We start from the raw sequence: 17,467 nt of genomic DNA, 5'->3' as shown, positions 1-17,467 counted from the left end.
AGAAAAGATAAGGACACTTAACTGTAACTTATTTTCCTCATCACCTTCCTCGCGTTATCCCGGCTCATGGGAGCATGGGGTCCGCTTGGCAAGTGATCCCGAGAATTGGCGTAGGCACTAGTTTTTTACGAAAGCGACTGCCATCTGACCCTCCAACCCAGAGGAGAAACTAGGCCTTGTTGGGTTTAGTCCAGTTTCCACACGATGTTTTTCGTTCACCGAAAAGCGACTGGTAAATATCAAATGATATTTCGTACATAAGTTCCGAAAAACTCATTGGTACCCGCGTTTGAACCCGCGACCTCCGGATTGAAAGTCGCACGCTCTTAGCGCTAGGCCACCAGCACTCTGCCTACTTATTTTCCTGTCGTCAAGATCTACACATTTTATCGAAGTTCATTTCACTCCAAACAGTTAATACCTATGAAGGGGGCGCCGTATGAACCAATTTCCGACTGTCAAAGCCGATACATGACATCTTGGGATAAGATTGCAGAAAATAAGGAATGTCTGAAACGGGGACGTTAGGAAATTAAAATGACGTTACCACTCACCAATGAAAAACGTCCAATCGCAAGTTGGACACGTGCTCAAATCTTTAAGCAACACCGGGAAGGGAGTCTACATTCGCACTATTTCCCCTTTCCCTCTGCCAAAGCATATGCAGTAAGCACTTCAAGCAAAAACGAACTGTGCTCTCTGTTTGAGGAAATGAATAACAATATTTTTTTACATAGGAATATAGATCTAGGATCTAAAACGTGATTTTCATTGAATATTTTAAAATTGACTTTACATAGAAAATCTGCTCCCATTTATATCACAGACAGAGATATTGGTCTATAAAAGTAATGGGACCATGCATTTTAGACACGCGGAACGTATCTTATCAGTGTATGTGCAATTTTTAACAGGCCGGGGGGCCGTAAATTATATTAACGTGCATACGGGCACTGCCATAAATGTCAGCGGCTGCAAACGGCGCACCAGGGAGGCGGTGTCAGCTGCCGTGCCGAGTGTGGTACAATTTAAAGGGTTTTCTATTTCTCATGATCTGAAAGTGACTCATTGATTATCTTTGAAGCGGGTTGAAAGTGACACATTTCGACCCTAGGGAGTATTATTTACCATATTTTTATAACTAGCAATGAAAATTCCATTAAAAATGGATTCGTTTTATAATTTCTATTCTGATCATTAAATCCCGATTCCATAAATAATTATTTTACCTAAATCGTTCAGTGAAAGTTACCTTAGAAGTACTCCGAGTTTATAATAATATTAAAGTAGTAGTCATATTTTGTAAAATACACATGCATTTTACTTTATGAAAATTAGAGTACCTGTTTAACTCGGGAAAAAGCATACAAAATATCTCGTCAGAAATAGGTACTTTCCATCCCTTGAATAACAATCTATTATTAACGTAATAATTAAATATAATAACGTTCCTGCAAAATTAACTCCACACCATCAGACATAAGGAAGAAAATGGCAAGTTTAATCGGCCCCACGTTGGGCGCCACTGTTAACTATAGGTATCACTCATACATAAAGTTCAGCAATTGCATCGATGACTTGTATGTAATACCGACAGTGATCTTGTTGCTTGTTGCATGTCGCGTAGTAATTTGATGAGCACATGGTGATTGGGACTGGCAATGAATTAAAATATCCACTTTTAATTAAATTAAGAAAAACAAAAATGCCTAATTTAGGATTGGAAGGAAATGGAAGTAAATAAATGTAACTACGAATTGAATGCTACTTTTTAGCTTGTGAAACGCTCGTCGCTTCAAATTTGCACCATCCTTGAATTGTGCACTATCGAAAATTCGATTCATTAAAAATGTATCGAAACTATCGACGCCACTGGACGTGTTGTCCCCTGGCTACCGGACACCGGACATAAACCGACGGAATTCTGTCGGCATATTAATATGCCGCTTGCTATGCTGCTTACGGAGTCTTCATTTTGTAGTACTGTAGGCCACTGCATAATTTTCGGGGACAGTTTTTGACGATTGACCATGTAATTTAATGGAATCCCTTATTATTTGGAATAGGCCCCGCACTTGTATTCTTCCAGAGTCCCGTGCCATGAGTCACCGATGGTGTCAAAACTGACATATACCCTAACGTATATGGTGGAAAGATCAGCTGGCTATGGATGAGGTCTTGGTGGCTCAGATGGCAGAGCGCTGGAGTATCGATCCCGGCGCTGTGAGTTCAAGTCTCACTCAAGGCAGTAACTTTTCCACTTTTAAACATAATTTCATTTAGAACAAAAAAAATGTTTTATTTTTTCATCGTGTTCAGAAGTATTTTTTAAAAGCAACTTATTTTGGACTTCAGTTCTCAAACTTCGGCTTATAATCTAAGCTAGTTTAGTTAATCACCATTCCTGCAGCTAAACTCTGCCACTTATACACATGACATATCATATCCACGCGCTGAGGCGGGGGCACAGTTATAGCGAATACCAAGCATCCAGCAGATTAACTATGAGATTAGCGCGTTAAACTCCCAGCGGTGCAGAGTCAACTCACGCATCTACAGCGAGGCTGGGGTCACTGTTGTAGCGGATACAAAACATTCGTTTAATTAACCACGAGATTAACGGATTGAACTTTAAAGGATGCTGGCTGCAGCTTCCGGTGCATCGTTTTCTATGGAAAGCATCACGTGATCGTCTGTCATGTCATAGAAAAGTAAGCGCCGGAAGGTCAGGCCCGTACTTGGCCCGGTGTAACGTAATTTATCCTTTATACGTTCAAAATTAGCCTACAGTCTCTACGTCTGTCCAGTTTCTTTCGAATGAGCGCAAGAACATTTGGGAGCACTAAATACCATATATAATATACACGTAGTATAGAACGTTGTCCGGTCCGCTCATGGAAGTGTTTGCGCAAATTATAAAACCATACGAACTTATCACTAGACCTTTTAATGTACCTACACTGCCGTTCAAAAGTGCATGGACATGTTTCAACCGTAATATTAAGGCGTATAATTACGGTCGACATCAATCCATGCACTTTTGAACGCTACTGTACATTAAAAGTTCTTATTAAATAATGATTCCGCTTTCCTATTGGCCCCATCCTGATTTCACAGCACGAGCCCACTATCAGTCCCCCGACGCTGGCTTTGTTTGCGTCTGATTAAAAACAGATAAATGTGCCGCACGCGGCTCGCGTCATAAATATCCCATGGAAATTATGTACAAATAAGGCTTTAACTATGTATTACCAGGGGTGCGAAACTCCTGACTTCGGTCAAACTCGGTTCCGCTCGGCTCAGCATTGTTCCGAGCACCTGACCACTTGACTTCCTTTTGCGTGCACGACCACAGATAAGATAATCACTTGATTTTTGACAACCCTAAATAGCCGAAAGCGATAGTGCCATATATTAGAAAGAGACAGCATGATTCGACCCTGAACCGCTGTCAAACTTCGTTTTTGTAGGAAGTTTCCTTTCTGTACGGTAGTACTATTAATTATTCTGTGGTATTACCAAGCCATGATATTAAACTCTAGATAAGTTAGCGTTCCAAAATTAAAGCGCATAAGGGCCAGTGCACCATTCACTAACGTGGTTAACCGGTTGAATCTGGAGTTACCATGGTTACCAGTACAATTTGACACTGGGTTAACGGTTTAACCGGTTAACCCCGGGTAAGTGGGATGGTGCAAGTGCTTAGTCCCCCAAAACACTGTAAGCGGATTGATCGAAGAAATTTAATTAAATCTATCTCGCGCAGGGGAATTTAATTCGAGTCATTCATTCATAACTCGTCGAAATTCTGCAAGTTGTGAAAGTATGCGAACTCCATTCGATTATTAGCTCTCTATGAAATGAATTTTGAGCAATGCTGTCAAAGGAGCAGAAGTGAGCTATTCGGTTTCTCTGCGATGCCAAATTAGGCATGAGAATATCGTTGAATTATTATTACTAATGTGTGCTAATGTATAGAACGTGCACACAGAACCAGTATTTTGCGCCATGAGTTGATTTGTTGACAACAAACCTTAGGGCCACCCCACATTTAGCGTCTTTCGAGCGTCGGCGTCTACAACTTTACGGCCGCTGCTCGACGCAACGTCGACGCAACTGCGCAGCGACGTCATTTTCCATAGCGCTGACCAGGGCTATAACCGCGAAAAACGAAGTTCGCAAATTGCGGGCATTTTTCTCAGTCTAATTACGCCTTCATTGGAGTAAAAGAGAAAGATCCCCGCAATTTGCGAATTTAGGTTTTCCCGGTAGCCCCTATGACGCCGACGCTCGAAAGACGCTAAATGTGGGGTACCCTTAAAGGCGGAGCGTGAGTCTCACGGCCTAAACGCGTAAGCGCCAGCAACATTAAGGCGCTTACGATGTTTTTGCTTGTGGTATGTGTACAGGTTACAATTGCGACAATTTCATTGTTTGGTATGGCATATCTATAGTAATAATATCCAATGAAGTGTAGCCTCCAGTGGCGGCGCGTCAAATATATCCATAGGCAAGCCGGGGCTAATTTGGTTTACATATTTCCTTTACAACTCTGCTCAAACGTCCAAAAACAGGCAAGCCGGTGGGCATCGGCTTTTATGGACGCGCCGCCACTGGTAGCCTCTCATGCTTGGGTCACTGAATTGCTGGGGCTGATCTTTAATATCGTCCCTTATCTTATCAATACATATTATATATAAAACAAAGTCCCCTGTCGCACCGTCTGGCTGTCAGTATGTCTGTATGTTCGTGATAAACTCAAAAACTACCGAACTTCTATGCGATTTACATAGCACTTGATTCTTGAGGAAGGTTTAGCTGTATCATTTGTAAAGGTTTTGTGTAAATTGGTTGAACTATCCGTGCGAAGCCGAGGCGGGTCGCTCGTCTTTTAATAAAATTAACGTTTTGGTTTTCCACCATATTACTGCGAATAAACCATTTATATTTGTATTTCCTTTCTCTTTGATTCTCAGCTTCCAACTGATCCCTGTAATTCGAAAATAATGACTTACTGAGAACCAAACCGAAATTCTCTGAAACTCTCTATACAAAATGCGCCGCCTTGAGCCGTCTGGTAACTTACCTTACCTACTATTTTCTCATGGATTATGCCTATTTATTTAAGTTTTTTCAATTTGTTTTTCACTATTTGCCTCTCTTTCCAACGACGGTTGTGCGATTACAGTTTACAAGCTTTCACACAACAAGGAATCACAAGGCAAGCGCTATTTGAACATGCAAAAATGGAATTGAATCTGGAAACGGTTCGGATATCCAGAAAAACCACTGCAATAAAAGCCATTGACAAAATACGGGCGCGCTAGCGGTCTAAATAAAAAACCGGGCAAGTGCGAGTCGGACTCGCACACGAAGGGTTCCGTACCATAAAGCAAAAAAAAAAAACGGAAAAAATGCAAAAAGAAAACGGTCACCCATCCAAGTACTGACCACGCCCGACGTTGCTTAACTTTGGTCAAAAATCACGTTTGCTGCATGGGAGCCCCACTTAAATCTTTATTTTATTCTGTTTTAAGTATTTGTTGTTATAGCGGCAACAGAAATACATCATCTGTGAAAATTTCAACTGTCTAGCTATCACGGTTCGTGAGATACAGCCTGGTGACAGACAGACGGACAGACGGACGGACAGCGAAGTCTTAGTAATAGGGTCCCGTTTTACTCTTTGGGTACGGAACCCTAAAAACGGTCAAGCGTAGACCGTGCTCTATTATTAAGGTTTTATTAATTTCTTTAAACCTTATGGCATTTAAATACATACTCACGCAGACTTAATGCTCTTCTTCTTCTTTCCATCCTGTTACCCCCTGCTGGGGTGTAGGGCTCGAATCTTTTTCTTCCACTGACTCCGGTCCTGGGCAGCTTGGGTAGCCTCCTCCCACCCCATCCCCAATACACCCAGCTCTTGCTCCACAGAACGGCGCCAAGTCGATTTAGGGCGACCATGTTTCCGTTTGTCGGGCATCTTCCAGGTCAGGGCCACTTTGGATAGGTGGGTGTCAGGTTTCCTGAGGATATGTCCAATCCAATGCCATTTCCGCGTCTGGATCTCCTTGTGTACGGGGACTTGTCCGGTTATTCTCCATAAGTGAGCGTTTGTGATCCAGTTAGGCCAAAAGATATGTAGGATTTGCCTTAAGCATTTGTTCACAAATACTTGGAGTTTTGTCATTAGGTCTTTGCGGACAAACCAGGTTTCGCACCCGTACAGTAGCACGGCCTTTACATTGGAGTTGAAGATCCTCACTTTAGTTCTTCTCGTTAGGATAGAGGAGTTCCACACAGGTTTAATGCCAATAGGCATTATTTACCAGTCAACCATAGGGTCAAACAGATTATAATATTTTCTGATAAACATGGCTCTAAATGTCCACAAAACTGTGGGTCCTTTAAATTGTGGTTTTAAAAATATATAAATTGAATTGAATGGAATTATTTATTTCAGACCGTGGTCCATAATGTGTTAGTACAGGTACAATAAAATTAGTATTTATGTGATATTTAAATGAGGGTTAGTAATACATGAGTCATATTCGTAAAAGAAAACAAAAATCAATAAAGTTACACAACATAAAATTACAATTAAGTACATTCTAGACTGGATAAGCGCTCCAACATGAAGCTGCTGCATGTTATTTATTTCACAACAAACATATGAACGTAATACTACAATTGCTCGTCGTAAAGGTAGTTATTATAAGGTGAAACTGATAATATAATTTGTTGCAAAGCTCGGTCTTCCAGATATTCATATATTATATAACAACCGTGTCATTCGAAAATTCGTTTTGACGTTTAAAAATAAAATTTGAGACCCAAGATTAATCGCGCTACTACGAAACCCTAACAGTGTTTCCACTGCACACTGGAGGCGATTTGGTATTATTTTTCGAAGAGCACCGCAATATCGGCTTAATTAAGACGGCGCAAACATTTGCGGAGCTCTCCGTGGCAAATGAAACTGGCAACATCACGCGGCTGCCGGATCGGGACCACCTCACCTCACATAGAAGGTAGAATCCTATAGAAGTGGTACGCGTGCCTCCGTGAGGGACAAAACATACGCAATGCGACACTATGATTGGTCGAATTTATTTGTTGCCCACCATAATACATACTAAATTTATGGTGGGGAACAAATAAAATGTGGGACTGTGACAACGACAAACAAATAGTTCTTTCGCTGCTACTCCTACTGAAAAATACATAAGACTATCCTGTTCGGTCACTTCCCCCCACCTTTCATGCCAGATCCAGTTATATAGATTCATGTCACCTCACTATGGAAACAGCCTATTTCAAAGGATGACAAATCAAAAATCTTGTGTCTTTTAATTACTCTAGTCTAAAACAAATATTCCCGTTTTATTTTGAATATGAAAGGAAACACACAATAGTAATTATTTAATTAAGACACAAACAGACGAACGATAAACACATAAAGGAGATAATTTTCCAAGAAATATGTAAAGATTATTAGTAGGTAAATGTAAACACAGACATTTTAGCGTTAGTAAACGTTGGTTAGCGCAAACTCTGTAAAAAGAGTTTTTATAAAGGCAAATAGACGAAAACTCGAAGCGTTGAAAATTGAAGAAAACCTCGTTTTATATGGCTAGCAGAAATGTTTGAATACGTAGTTAATAATAAGTTACATAGGTTACATAGGTATAGGTATACATATCTACAGGATGATGATCTCTAGCTCTAGTGTAAATTTCATTCGATAGCGTGACATTTCGCATTGGATTTTGAGTTTCCAAAACGTCCTGCTTGTGCGCGCTGTTCAAAATCCTCGCCACGCTATCGAATTTAATTTACACCAGGGGTTCAGGAGACGTGAGCATCAAACCTACTGATTCAGTAAATTATACAATTTATAAGCTACTGTCATCAGCATCACCAACCAGTATTATCAAGATTAAGTTTTTGTCGTGCCCTTGCTCGACAATTAGAAAATGTCCATCGTGATTTTTGTCCGATTTGTCACTGGATTATTTATTCCGACTTTGTTACCAGTGGCAACAACTGTCAATTTTGTCTCACCGTACCTGAGAATAACCATTTCCAGCTCGGAGTAATTAACAATGGAGCCGCCATTAACAGGCGTTCCCCTCTGTCGAAAAAAGGCGGCCAATGGTCAACCACATGTCAACCATATGTATGGACTGACGTTTATCTGACATGACGTACCTATACATTTGATGTGCCCCTCCCCCGCAAAAAACGACAGACTATTTTGTACCGAAAATTTTAGACATGGCGTCTCCGTTGTTAATTACACCGAGATTCCCAGTCGCCACTTTGGTGTATGGTTCAAAATGTACAAAATTTGGAACCCCGCTCGCTCTAGGCGGTATTTAGATTTATTTTTACTCGAGAATAGATTCCCGGTATAGTAAAATTTTTTGTATTTTTAGCACTCAATTTTCGTAAACCTAGTTCATTTTTTAGCAAAAGGAAGGTTATGATTTTGACCGGTATGAATGTTTTAAAACCAACTTTACTAAGTACATATTTTATATAATAATACTATAATGTGAAGACATCTTAATATTATCCAAACCTTATAGAATTATGTTTATTATACCTATTTAATCATTTATCATAAAATAAAACTATTGAAACGGATTCATTTATCATAGTGATAATTGTACCAAATTGGATAGGTACATTTTAACTAGTTTGAAATCAGCATCAGTAGAATTAGTTGCAAAACATTTTAAAGTGTAATCTTAGTTGTCAATTAGGTACTGTGAAGTTACACTGAGAATCACTTTGGACGACGATGCGCCATAACCCGTAGTTCATAGGGGTCATCCTTTAATTATCTACACCACACGAATTTTTAGGTTTTTTGACACCTCCCCCCTCATTGTCACACTTGGTCACATTCGGCAAACCCCTCCCTTGTCAACAGAGTTGTCCAGCGGAAAACTATCAACAAAACAAGATAATTTGTATCTAATTACATGCCTATATAATTTAATGTATCTATCTTATCAACAAGATAATTTGTATTTAATTACATGCCTATATGTATTTTTGGACTAGTTTTAATTTACCTGCGGCAAAATGAAGTACAAGATATCCATCATTTTGAGTGTAATTTTATTTGTAGTTAATACCGATGGAGCTGTAGTGTTCCCTACAGACGAGGATGTGGCGTACCCTGAAGTGCATAGCCTCGTAGGGCACATACGAGGACTGCGCGCTGAAGACGGGAACTACTCCATGTTCATGGGAATCCCGTATGCTCAAATTGATCCTGATAATCTTTTTGGTGTGAGTGCAACTTTAACTTCGAAGTGTTAGTCAAATATCTAATATTTTTACAAACTTTTATTTAGTTTCACCTGTCCGTTGTCTGTCTGCCTGTCTGTCGGCCTGTAATCAAATCTTGCAAGTTAAATTTGATCCACTTCCCGGTTTCCGATTGAGCTGAAATTTTGCATGCATGTATAAATCGGATGACAATGCAATATTAGGGTACCATCGAGCTGATCTGATGATGCAGACAGGAAGTGGCTATAGGAACTCTGAGATGAAACAACGCAACCTAATTGTGTTTGGGGTTTCTAGAATTGTCTCGACGAGTATTAGTTGTCTGTCGTAAGAAAAGTACAGTCATCGATAAAAGCTTGTACCAAAAATGAAATATTTGCCAAAAACTTATTCTTAATAATAATGACGTATAAATACTTAATTATGTAGTCATTTGTTTAACAAGGAGGCAATGTTGTTGTTTAACCCCTCCTCGACCCGAGCAAGCTAAAGATTCTAATGGATACTTAAGTACTAAATATGTACATTATTTTATGAAAATGAAAAAATATTAAACAAATCTTAAGTAATTATCACGTCCTTAGACAGTTTCCTTACGTAAAATTATGGCAAAAAGATTTTTTAAGTTTATTCTAGTTACAACAAATACAAAATAATCAGAAATTTACTAAGACCATGTTATGGATATTATTTTGATTTTATAATTATTCACTAAACTAAATCACATTAAATAATTAGTAGCGTTTTCTGTTTTCTTTCAAATGGTTCGTTCTGATTTCGCATCTATAGTTCGTTTTTTTTAGCATTAGAAAGAACTTGCAAGAAGGTAAGCGATCTTAACATGTCTTTTAATTGAAAAACGCTTTTTAAAAATCCTAAACGATTACTTATGAAAGCAGAAGAATATAAATATCGTATTAGTATTATAGATTTTAATGATAAAGCCATTTCGTACAACATTTCCTACCAAAACAACAATCTATCATTTGAACAATAAAACAAGTAGGTATATTAAAATGCGGTGCGTGTGTCTCGATAAATCAACATCAAATAATTAGGTAATCATAATTACTCTTATCATTACGTTATCGATAACAAATCTATATGCAAGGATATTTTTTTAATTCTTGTTTGTAAATAATTGTTCAAATACAATTTTAAGATATTATAAATTATTATTCTATTGAAATTGAAATTATATTGAATTCTGTACCTTTTTAACTATTATCTATTAAGACTTATAAATGTATTTATAATATTCCGAATACCTTCTAATAAGAAGGATGGTTTCTGGTGGATTTAATAAAATCAAACCAAACATGTTTAGTTTTGTATGCCAAACGATTAAAAACATAGGTATTCACTATTGATAAAAGCGAAATAATCTCCGAACGTATCTTCGTGACCTTTCCTTGCTGCGGCTGTGTAGTTTTTGACTCAATTTAAACAGGATTCTTTGCCATATTGATGATAAATAACGATTTTTTTTCTATATGTAGGTATAAGTATAAATTATAAAAGAGCATTTTCAAGCTGGTGTGGTGACAATATAGGTAATTATATTGTCAGTAGTACCTGCTGGGTATGGTGGAACCTTTTGGCTTACTGTCCCTTGTAAAATTGTCTTTAACTGGATTTAAACTAATATGTTTGTCAACTTTCAGAACTCGAAACCCTACCCAAAGTTTGAAAGCACATTTGACGCATTTGATGATTCGTCAATTTGTCCTCAAGAAGAAGAGTTCAATTACACTATCGTCGGATCCCTCGACTGCCTTCATATCAATGTTTACGTGCCGGACTCGGCCAGCGATGAGAACCGCTTACCAGTTTTTGTTTGGATATTTGGAGGCGGCTTTTCTATAGGCTTTCCCGGCAAATTCTTGTACGGACCCAGTTTTTTAGTAAGACATGATATCATTCTTGTTACTATAAACTATCGATTGGGACCGTACGGTTTCATGTGCTTGGACATTCCTGAAGTATCTGGTAACCAAGGATTGAAAGATCAAGTGATGGCGTTAAGATGGATCAGAGATAACATTGCAGCGTTCGGTGGAGACAATACTAGGGTAACTATCGGAGGAAATAGTGCAGGCGCAATGTCTGCAGATTTTCATTTGCACTACGGCCAAGATGAAAATCTTTTCCACAAAATTATTCCGCAAAGCGGTGTGCTTTTGGTCGAGGGCACAATCGGCCATCCAGATCCTAACGCGCCGTTTGATTTAGCAAAGCATCTTAACCATAATGCAAGTGACGTCAAAGACGCATTATCATTCCTGGCTACAGTAGATCCACATGAACTAATCGCAGCAACTAATGAATTGGAAATGTCAAATTTTATTCCTTGCATAGAAAATGAATTTGAGAATGTTCAAAGATTTATAACAGAACATCCGCTGAACATTAATGTGCCGAGAGTAACAGACATTGAAGTTTTAATTGGGTTAAACAACGAAGAAATGTATATTGGTATTGCCCCATTGCCCGATATCATGTTTCAGTTTGCGGATTTTGTAGAAGTTTATATAAATATGAACTTTGATTTTAAAGATGAAGATGAACTTTATGCCCAAATGCATGAAATTGTAACTCATTTTTATTTCGGTGACGAAGATATATCTGCAGAATTGAAACAACAGGTCATAGATTTGGGATCTGATTTTTTCTTCAATTATCCAATTTTAAGAACTGTTAAGAAATATTTGGAAAATGGAGTGCAAAACATGTATTTGTACATGTTTTCTTATTCGGGTGGGAGAAATTTTTCTAAACATAGATTAAACATGACAGGAGGTGGAGCAACTCACGCGGATGAACTTGGGTACCTGTTCGACATTTCTTACATGGAGAAACCCCTAGATCCTGAAGATCAACTGATTGTTGATCGCATGACAGAATTGTGGGCGAACTTTATCAAATATGGGTACGTATAATAATTTCCATAATACGTGGTCAGATAACAGAACCCGAGGGTGAATAATGGAACTCTTCAATGGTTAAATATGTTCTTAACTTAAGTGATAAATTATCACGTCTTGAGGAGGTTTTTGTTGCCCCGTACCGAAGTAACGTATCATTCTATGGAACTTGCTATCTATGTAAACAAACCGCCATATTGAAACTGTCAAAAATTAAGAATTTACAAGGGACTTTTGTTTACATAGTTAGCAAGTTCCATAGAATGACACTTTAATGATTTTTTAACAACTGCGAAAGTAAATTTGTCTATCTGCGCTAGTGAACGCTAGTTATTAAATATTGTCTTACTTTACTACCCAGGAATCCAACTCCTGAACCAACCGAGCTGATCCCCGTCGTCTGGCAGCCAGTGACCCGAGACCAATGGCACTATCTCGAGCTGAACACAGAGGTCCGAGTCGCTACCAGACCCTTCCACGCTCGCACGGCCTTCCTCGACCTCTTCTACAGGCACAACGAAATCTATCAGAAAGGCTACACAGCGGAACCGTCGTCGGGAAGCAACCTCGTTTTAGATTTCAGTTTAACTTTATTAATGTTCTTCTTGTGCTCCTTTCAGCAATAAACTAACTACCTCTGTACCTTGTTTTTTGAAAAAGAACTTTAGAGATGTCTAACGTCTATTTTTCAAGGTATAAATAAGAATAAGTAAGAGTAAGTAATAAGAATAGGTAAGGTAAGAATATTTTATGCTGAAGGCTGAGAACTTTTTCATAAGTAATTAACAGAAGTCAAATCCAGACATGTAACTCATTTGAAATACTTGTACCAAAATGCAATTAATGATGTTAATTTATTCCAGAAAAGATTTCCATATGAGATAATTACAAACTATTTTCATAATAAAACACAACTCAATTAAGACTCGAATACAATACAAATTTATTTTTAGAAAGTTGATCGATTTGCTCATAAAATGGGTATAGTAAAATACCACGGCGATAGGCGCCGAATTTGACATCCACGGTAATATGCGCCTTTACATAATTAAGGTAAATATAAAATTTTAAGAAAATATTACCCAGACTTCGCTCCAGGCAACGATGCAGATGGCCGAAGATCGAGACGAGAGGCCTGGAGAGTAGTGGTAGGAAGAATAACCCATAGGAGTCACGTCCCTCAGACATGAGGTCACGACCACGAAGTAGAAAATTTTAAGTTTGATTAAAAGAGATCTAACTACGAAATCTTATCTTATGAACTAGAGTTCTCTGGTGTTATCTGGGAAGAAGCTATGAGGATTTAAAAATGAGACGAAACCGTCACCACATAAAACTTACATTATTATTACCTACACCTAATTGATTTGATCCCCTTCATTTTTAAATCAGATAAATTGTTGTCCATCAGGATTATCCAAGTTCCATATTTTATAATGCAGTAATAATGATTAATTTATTATCTTATCAACGAGATAAATGTATTGAATTACATATAATTGGACTAGTTTTAATTTACCTGCGGCAAAATGAAGTACAGGATCATCATTCTGAGTGTAGTTTTATTTGTAATTGTTAGCGATGGATCTGTAGTGTTGCCTGCAGACGAAAACGGGTACCCTCAAGTGCATAGCCCCGTAGGGCACATACGAGGACTGCGCGCTGAAGGAACTACTCCACGTTCATGGGAATCCCGTATGCTCAAGTTGATTCCGATAATGTGTTTGGTGTGAGTACCACTTATACAAGTGTTAGTCAAAATGTCGAATACTTTTATAAATCCATTCCAAACATACATAAGGACCAACAAATATAGTCGTTTATTTTACAAGGGGGAAATGTTACAGTCTAACCTTCGTGCTAATATTGACACATGAGGTTGACCTTACGGGACGGGTCCTATATTTACTTCGTATAAGATGAATAAAGTCTAAGGAAAAAACGTGCCTCGGAAATCAAGAAAATGTCATTCTCGGACAGATGCCGCACACACCTTTAGCCTATTCTCGGCTAGATAGCGTGACGACACCGTTTCAAATTTAACAATTTTAACACATAGATATGAGTGAATGAACATGGATCAAAATGATATAAAAATAATAAAATCATTCATCCATATATATACATTTTTTGATATTGTTTTACGTTTTCATTTTGAGTTGTAGTCGTGTGTCGATAGATGGCAGCAAATTTACTGTGACTACAAAATTCACAATGACAGGACCCCTCCATACTATCTATTCTTTTTGCTAGTATGAATATCATAAAATCAAACACTTATTGAGCAAATAGGCCACACGGGCACTTTTACATGTCAGGTTGCTTAAAAATAAAAGCAACAAAAATTTACAATTCGAAAATGCCAGAATTATAAAATACAATTAATAAATAAAATTCCATGAAATATTATTACATAATTATTAAGAGATATTCAGATCTCTTTTATGTTTGTAGACCAAGCAACAACAACATACTTTGTTAAACAAAAACGAAAATATCGCAGAAGAACTCTTCGTAACCTTTGGAAAATTTTCAAAAAAAGGACTGTGCAGCCCTTTACTCAATTTAAAAACCGTGTTTTTGCACTCTTGAGGATTAAATACAATTCTTTTATCTGAATTTAAATATTAAAACAGCATTTTCGAGTACTGGGTATAGAAAACATTGCCTTAGTTTCCCTTGTTAAATTATCTCTAATCGGATTGAAACTAATGTATCAATTTTTTTTAAATTTCAGAATGCAAAACCCTACCCAACGTTTGAAAGCACATTTGACGCATTTGATGATTCGTCAATTTGTCCTCAAGAAGAAGAGTTCAATCACACTATCGTCGGATCCCTCGACTGTCTTCATATCCATGTTTACGTGCCGGACTCGGCCAGCGATGAGAACCGCTTACCAGTTTTTGTTTGGATATTTGGAGGCCGCTTTACCTTAGGCTTTCCTGGCAGGTTCGTGTACGGACCCAGTTTTTTAGTTAGACATGATATCATTCTTGTTACTATAAACTATCGATTGGGACCGTACGGTTTCATGTGCTTGGATATTCCTGAAGTACCTGGCAACCAAGGATTGAAAGATCAAGCGATGGCGTTAAAATGGATCAGAGATAACATTGCAGCGTTCGGTGGAGACAATACTAGGGTAACTATCGGAGGAAATAGTGCAGGCGGAATGTCTGCAGATTTGCATCTGTACTACGGCGAAGATGAAAACCTGTTCCAGAAATTGATTCCGCAAAGCGGTGTGAGTTTGGTTGGGGATACAGTCGGCTTTCCAGATCCTAACGCGCCGTTTGAATTAGCAAAGCATCTTAACCATGATTCAAGTGACGTCAAAGACGCATTATCTTTCCTGGCTACATTAGACCCACATCTACTCATTGCAGCAACTCATGAATTCGGAATGTCAAATTTTAAGCCTTGCGTAGAAAATGAATTTGAGAATGTTCAAAGATTTATAACAGAACATCCACTGAACACTAATGTGCCGAGAGTAAAAAACGTTGAAGTTTTAATTGGATTCAATAACGAAGAATTATATATTACTTTTGCCCAATCGCCCGAAACCATTTTTCAAGATTTTGTACAACGTTGTATGAATAGGAACTTTGATTTTGAAGATGAAGATGAACGTAATGCCCAAATGCATGAGATTGTATCTCATTTTTATATCGGTGACGAAGATATATCTGCAGAATTGATACAACGGTTCATAGATTTGGGATCTGATTTTTACTTCAATTATCCAATTTTAAAGTCTGTTAAGAAATATTTGGATAATGGAGTACAAACTATGTATTTGTATATGTTTTCTTATTCGGGTGGGAGAAATTTTATTAAACATAGATTAAACATGACCGGAGGTGGAGCAACTCACGGAGATGAACTTGGGTACCTGTTCGACATTTCTTACATGGATAAACCCCTAGATCCTGAGGACCAACTGATTGTTGATCGCATGACAGAATTGTGGGCGAACTTTATCAAATATGGGTACGTATAATATTTTCCATTACGCAGCTATAAGTAAATTATAATTATGTTAAATCTTCTTATCTTGTCCAATTTAGGTACTTATAATCCAGATTATTTTATAAAATTCACCAAACATTACTCTAATAACGACCCCTTCGAGTTAGGGCTCATTTAGATTGTTCTCACGAGTACTAATGGTCAGATAGCAAAACCCGAGGGTAGCTAATGGAACGCTTCAATGGTTGAGAAATCTTAAATTCTTAAGTGATAAACTATCACATCCTTAGGAGGCTTTTGTTGCCCCGTAAGTGATGAATTTTCAACAACTGCGAAAGTAACTTTATCTACGCTAGTGGACGCTAGTTATTAAATATTGTCTTACTTTACTTCCCAGGAACCCAACTCCTGAACCAATTGAGCTGATCCCCGTCATCTGGCAGCCGGTGACCCGAGACCAATGGCACTATCTAGAGCTGGACACAGAGCTCCGAGTCGCTACCAGACCCTACCACTCTCGCACCGCCTTCCTCGACCTCTTCTACAAGCATAACGAAATCTATCAGAAAGGCTACAGAGCGGAACCTTCGTCGGGAAACAACCTTGTTTTAGATTTAAGTTTACCCTTAATTATGTTCTTGGTGTACTCTATTATGTACACCAAGTAGTGTCTATATTGTCACTACTTTCAAAAATATCACACTATTTTTTACACGACTGCCCAAACAAAAAGAGTGTATTGTTTTCAGCGTTCATGTTTGTATGTATATATGTATGTGAGTTTCTTTATTCCACCATAACTTCTGAATGCCTTAACCGATTTAGATGTATGATACATCATTAGAATCCTTACATCATCCCGACTAACATAGGCTATGTGACGTTATTATAAAACCAATATGGCGGACGTAATACACAAAATTGCGTCACGTTTAGAAAAAAAAATCTTGCGATCCTATCGAGTGGGGTCTCAAAATGAAGAGCCTTGAAAGACGATTTAAAATATATATGCAGCATACGCGTTTAAGTCTTATTTTGGTTAAATAAGGATTTACAAAATGTGCTAAGAAAAATAAATCCTTCTATCTAATTTAGTGAGCTATCAAATGAAAGGGTATTGACTGCTGATCATAAAAATATATACAAATCATCCATATGATTTGTATATAATTTTATAAGGTAAAAGGAACTAAACACAAATATGTTCTAAATCGCCCTATTGAAATCTAAACCTGTGAACTTCGATTTAAGCGATAAGGTTT

General features: G+C 37.9%; 1 protein-coding gene and 1 pseudogene across 1 annotated transcript; both read left to right on the top strand.

The window, feature by feature from the left end:
• Positions 1-9,096: 9,096 nt before the first annotated feature.
• Positions 9,097-12,916, top strand: LOC134666881 (juvenile hormone esterase-like). The gene is made up of 3 exons (XM_063524187.1): positions 9,097-9,306; positions 10,971-12,235; positions 12,592-12,916. The coding sequence occupies exons 1-3, from the start codon at positions 9,097-9,099 to the stop codon at positions 12,854-12,856; spliced, it is 1,740 nt and encodes a 579-aa protein (XP_063380257.1). The 3' UTR covers positions 12,857-12,916.
• An 843-nt stretch (positions 12,917-13,759) lies between these two features.
• Positions 13,760-16,873, top strand: LOC134666880 (juvenile hormone esterase-like; annotated as a pseudogene).
• The last annotated feature ends 594 nt before the right edge of the window (positions 16,874-17,467 follow it).

The sequence above is a fragment of the Cydia fagiglandana genome, chromosome 8 (assembly GCF_963556715.1).
Source record: "Cydia fagiglandana chromosome 8, ilCydFagi1.1, whole genome shotgun sequence".
Taxonomy (NCBI): Eukaryota; Metazoa; Arthropoda; class Insecta; order Lepidoptera; family Tortricidae; genus Cydia; species Cydia fagiglandana.
This window is presented reverse-complemented; position numbering and strand designations above follow the sequence as displayed.

Coding starts and splice junctions, on each gene's coding strand:
- LOC134666881 (XM_063524187.1), top strand. CDS start 9,097: ATGAAGTACAAGATATCCATCATTTTGAGTGTAATTTTATTTGTAGTT. Junction 9,307..10,970: donor ATCCTGATAATCTTTTTGGT/GTGAGTGCAACT, acceptor GTCAACTTTCAG/AACTCGAAACCCTACCCAAA. Junction 12,236..12,591: donor GCGAACTTTATCAAATATGG/GTACGTATAATA, acceptor TTTACTACCCAG/GAATCCAACTCCTGAACCAA.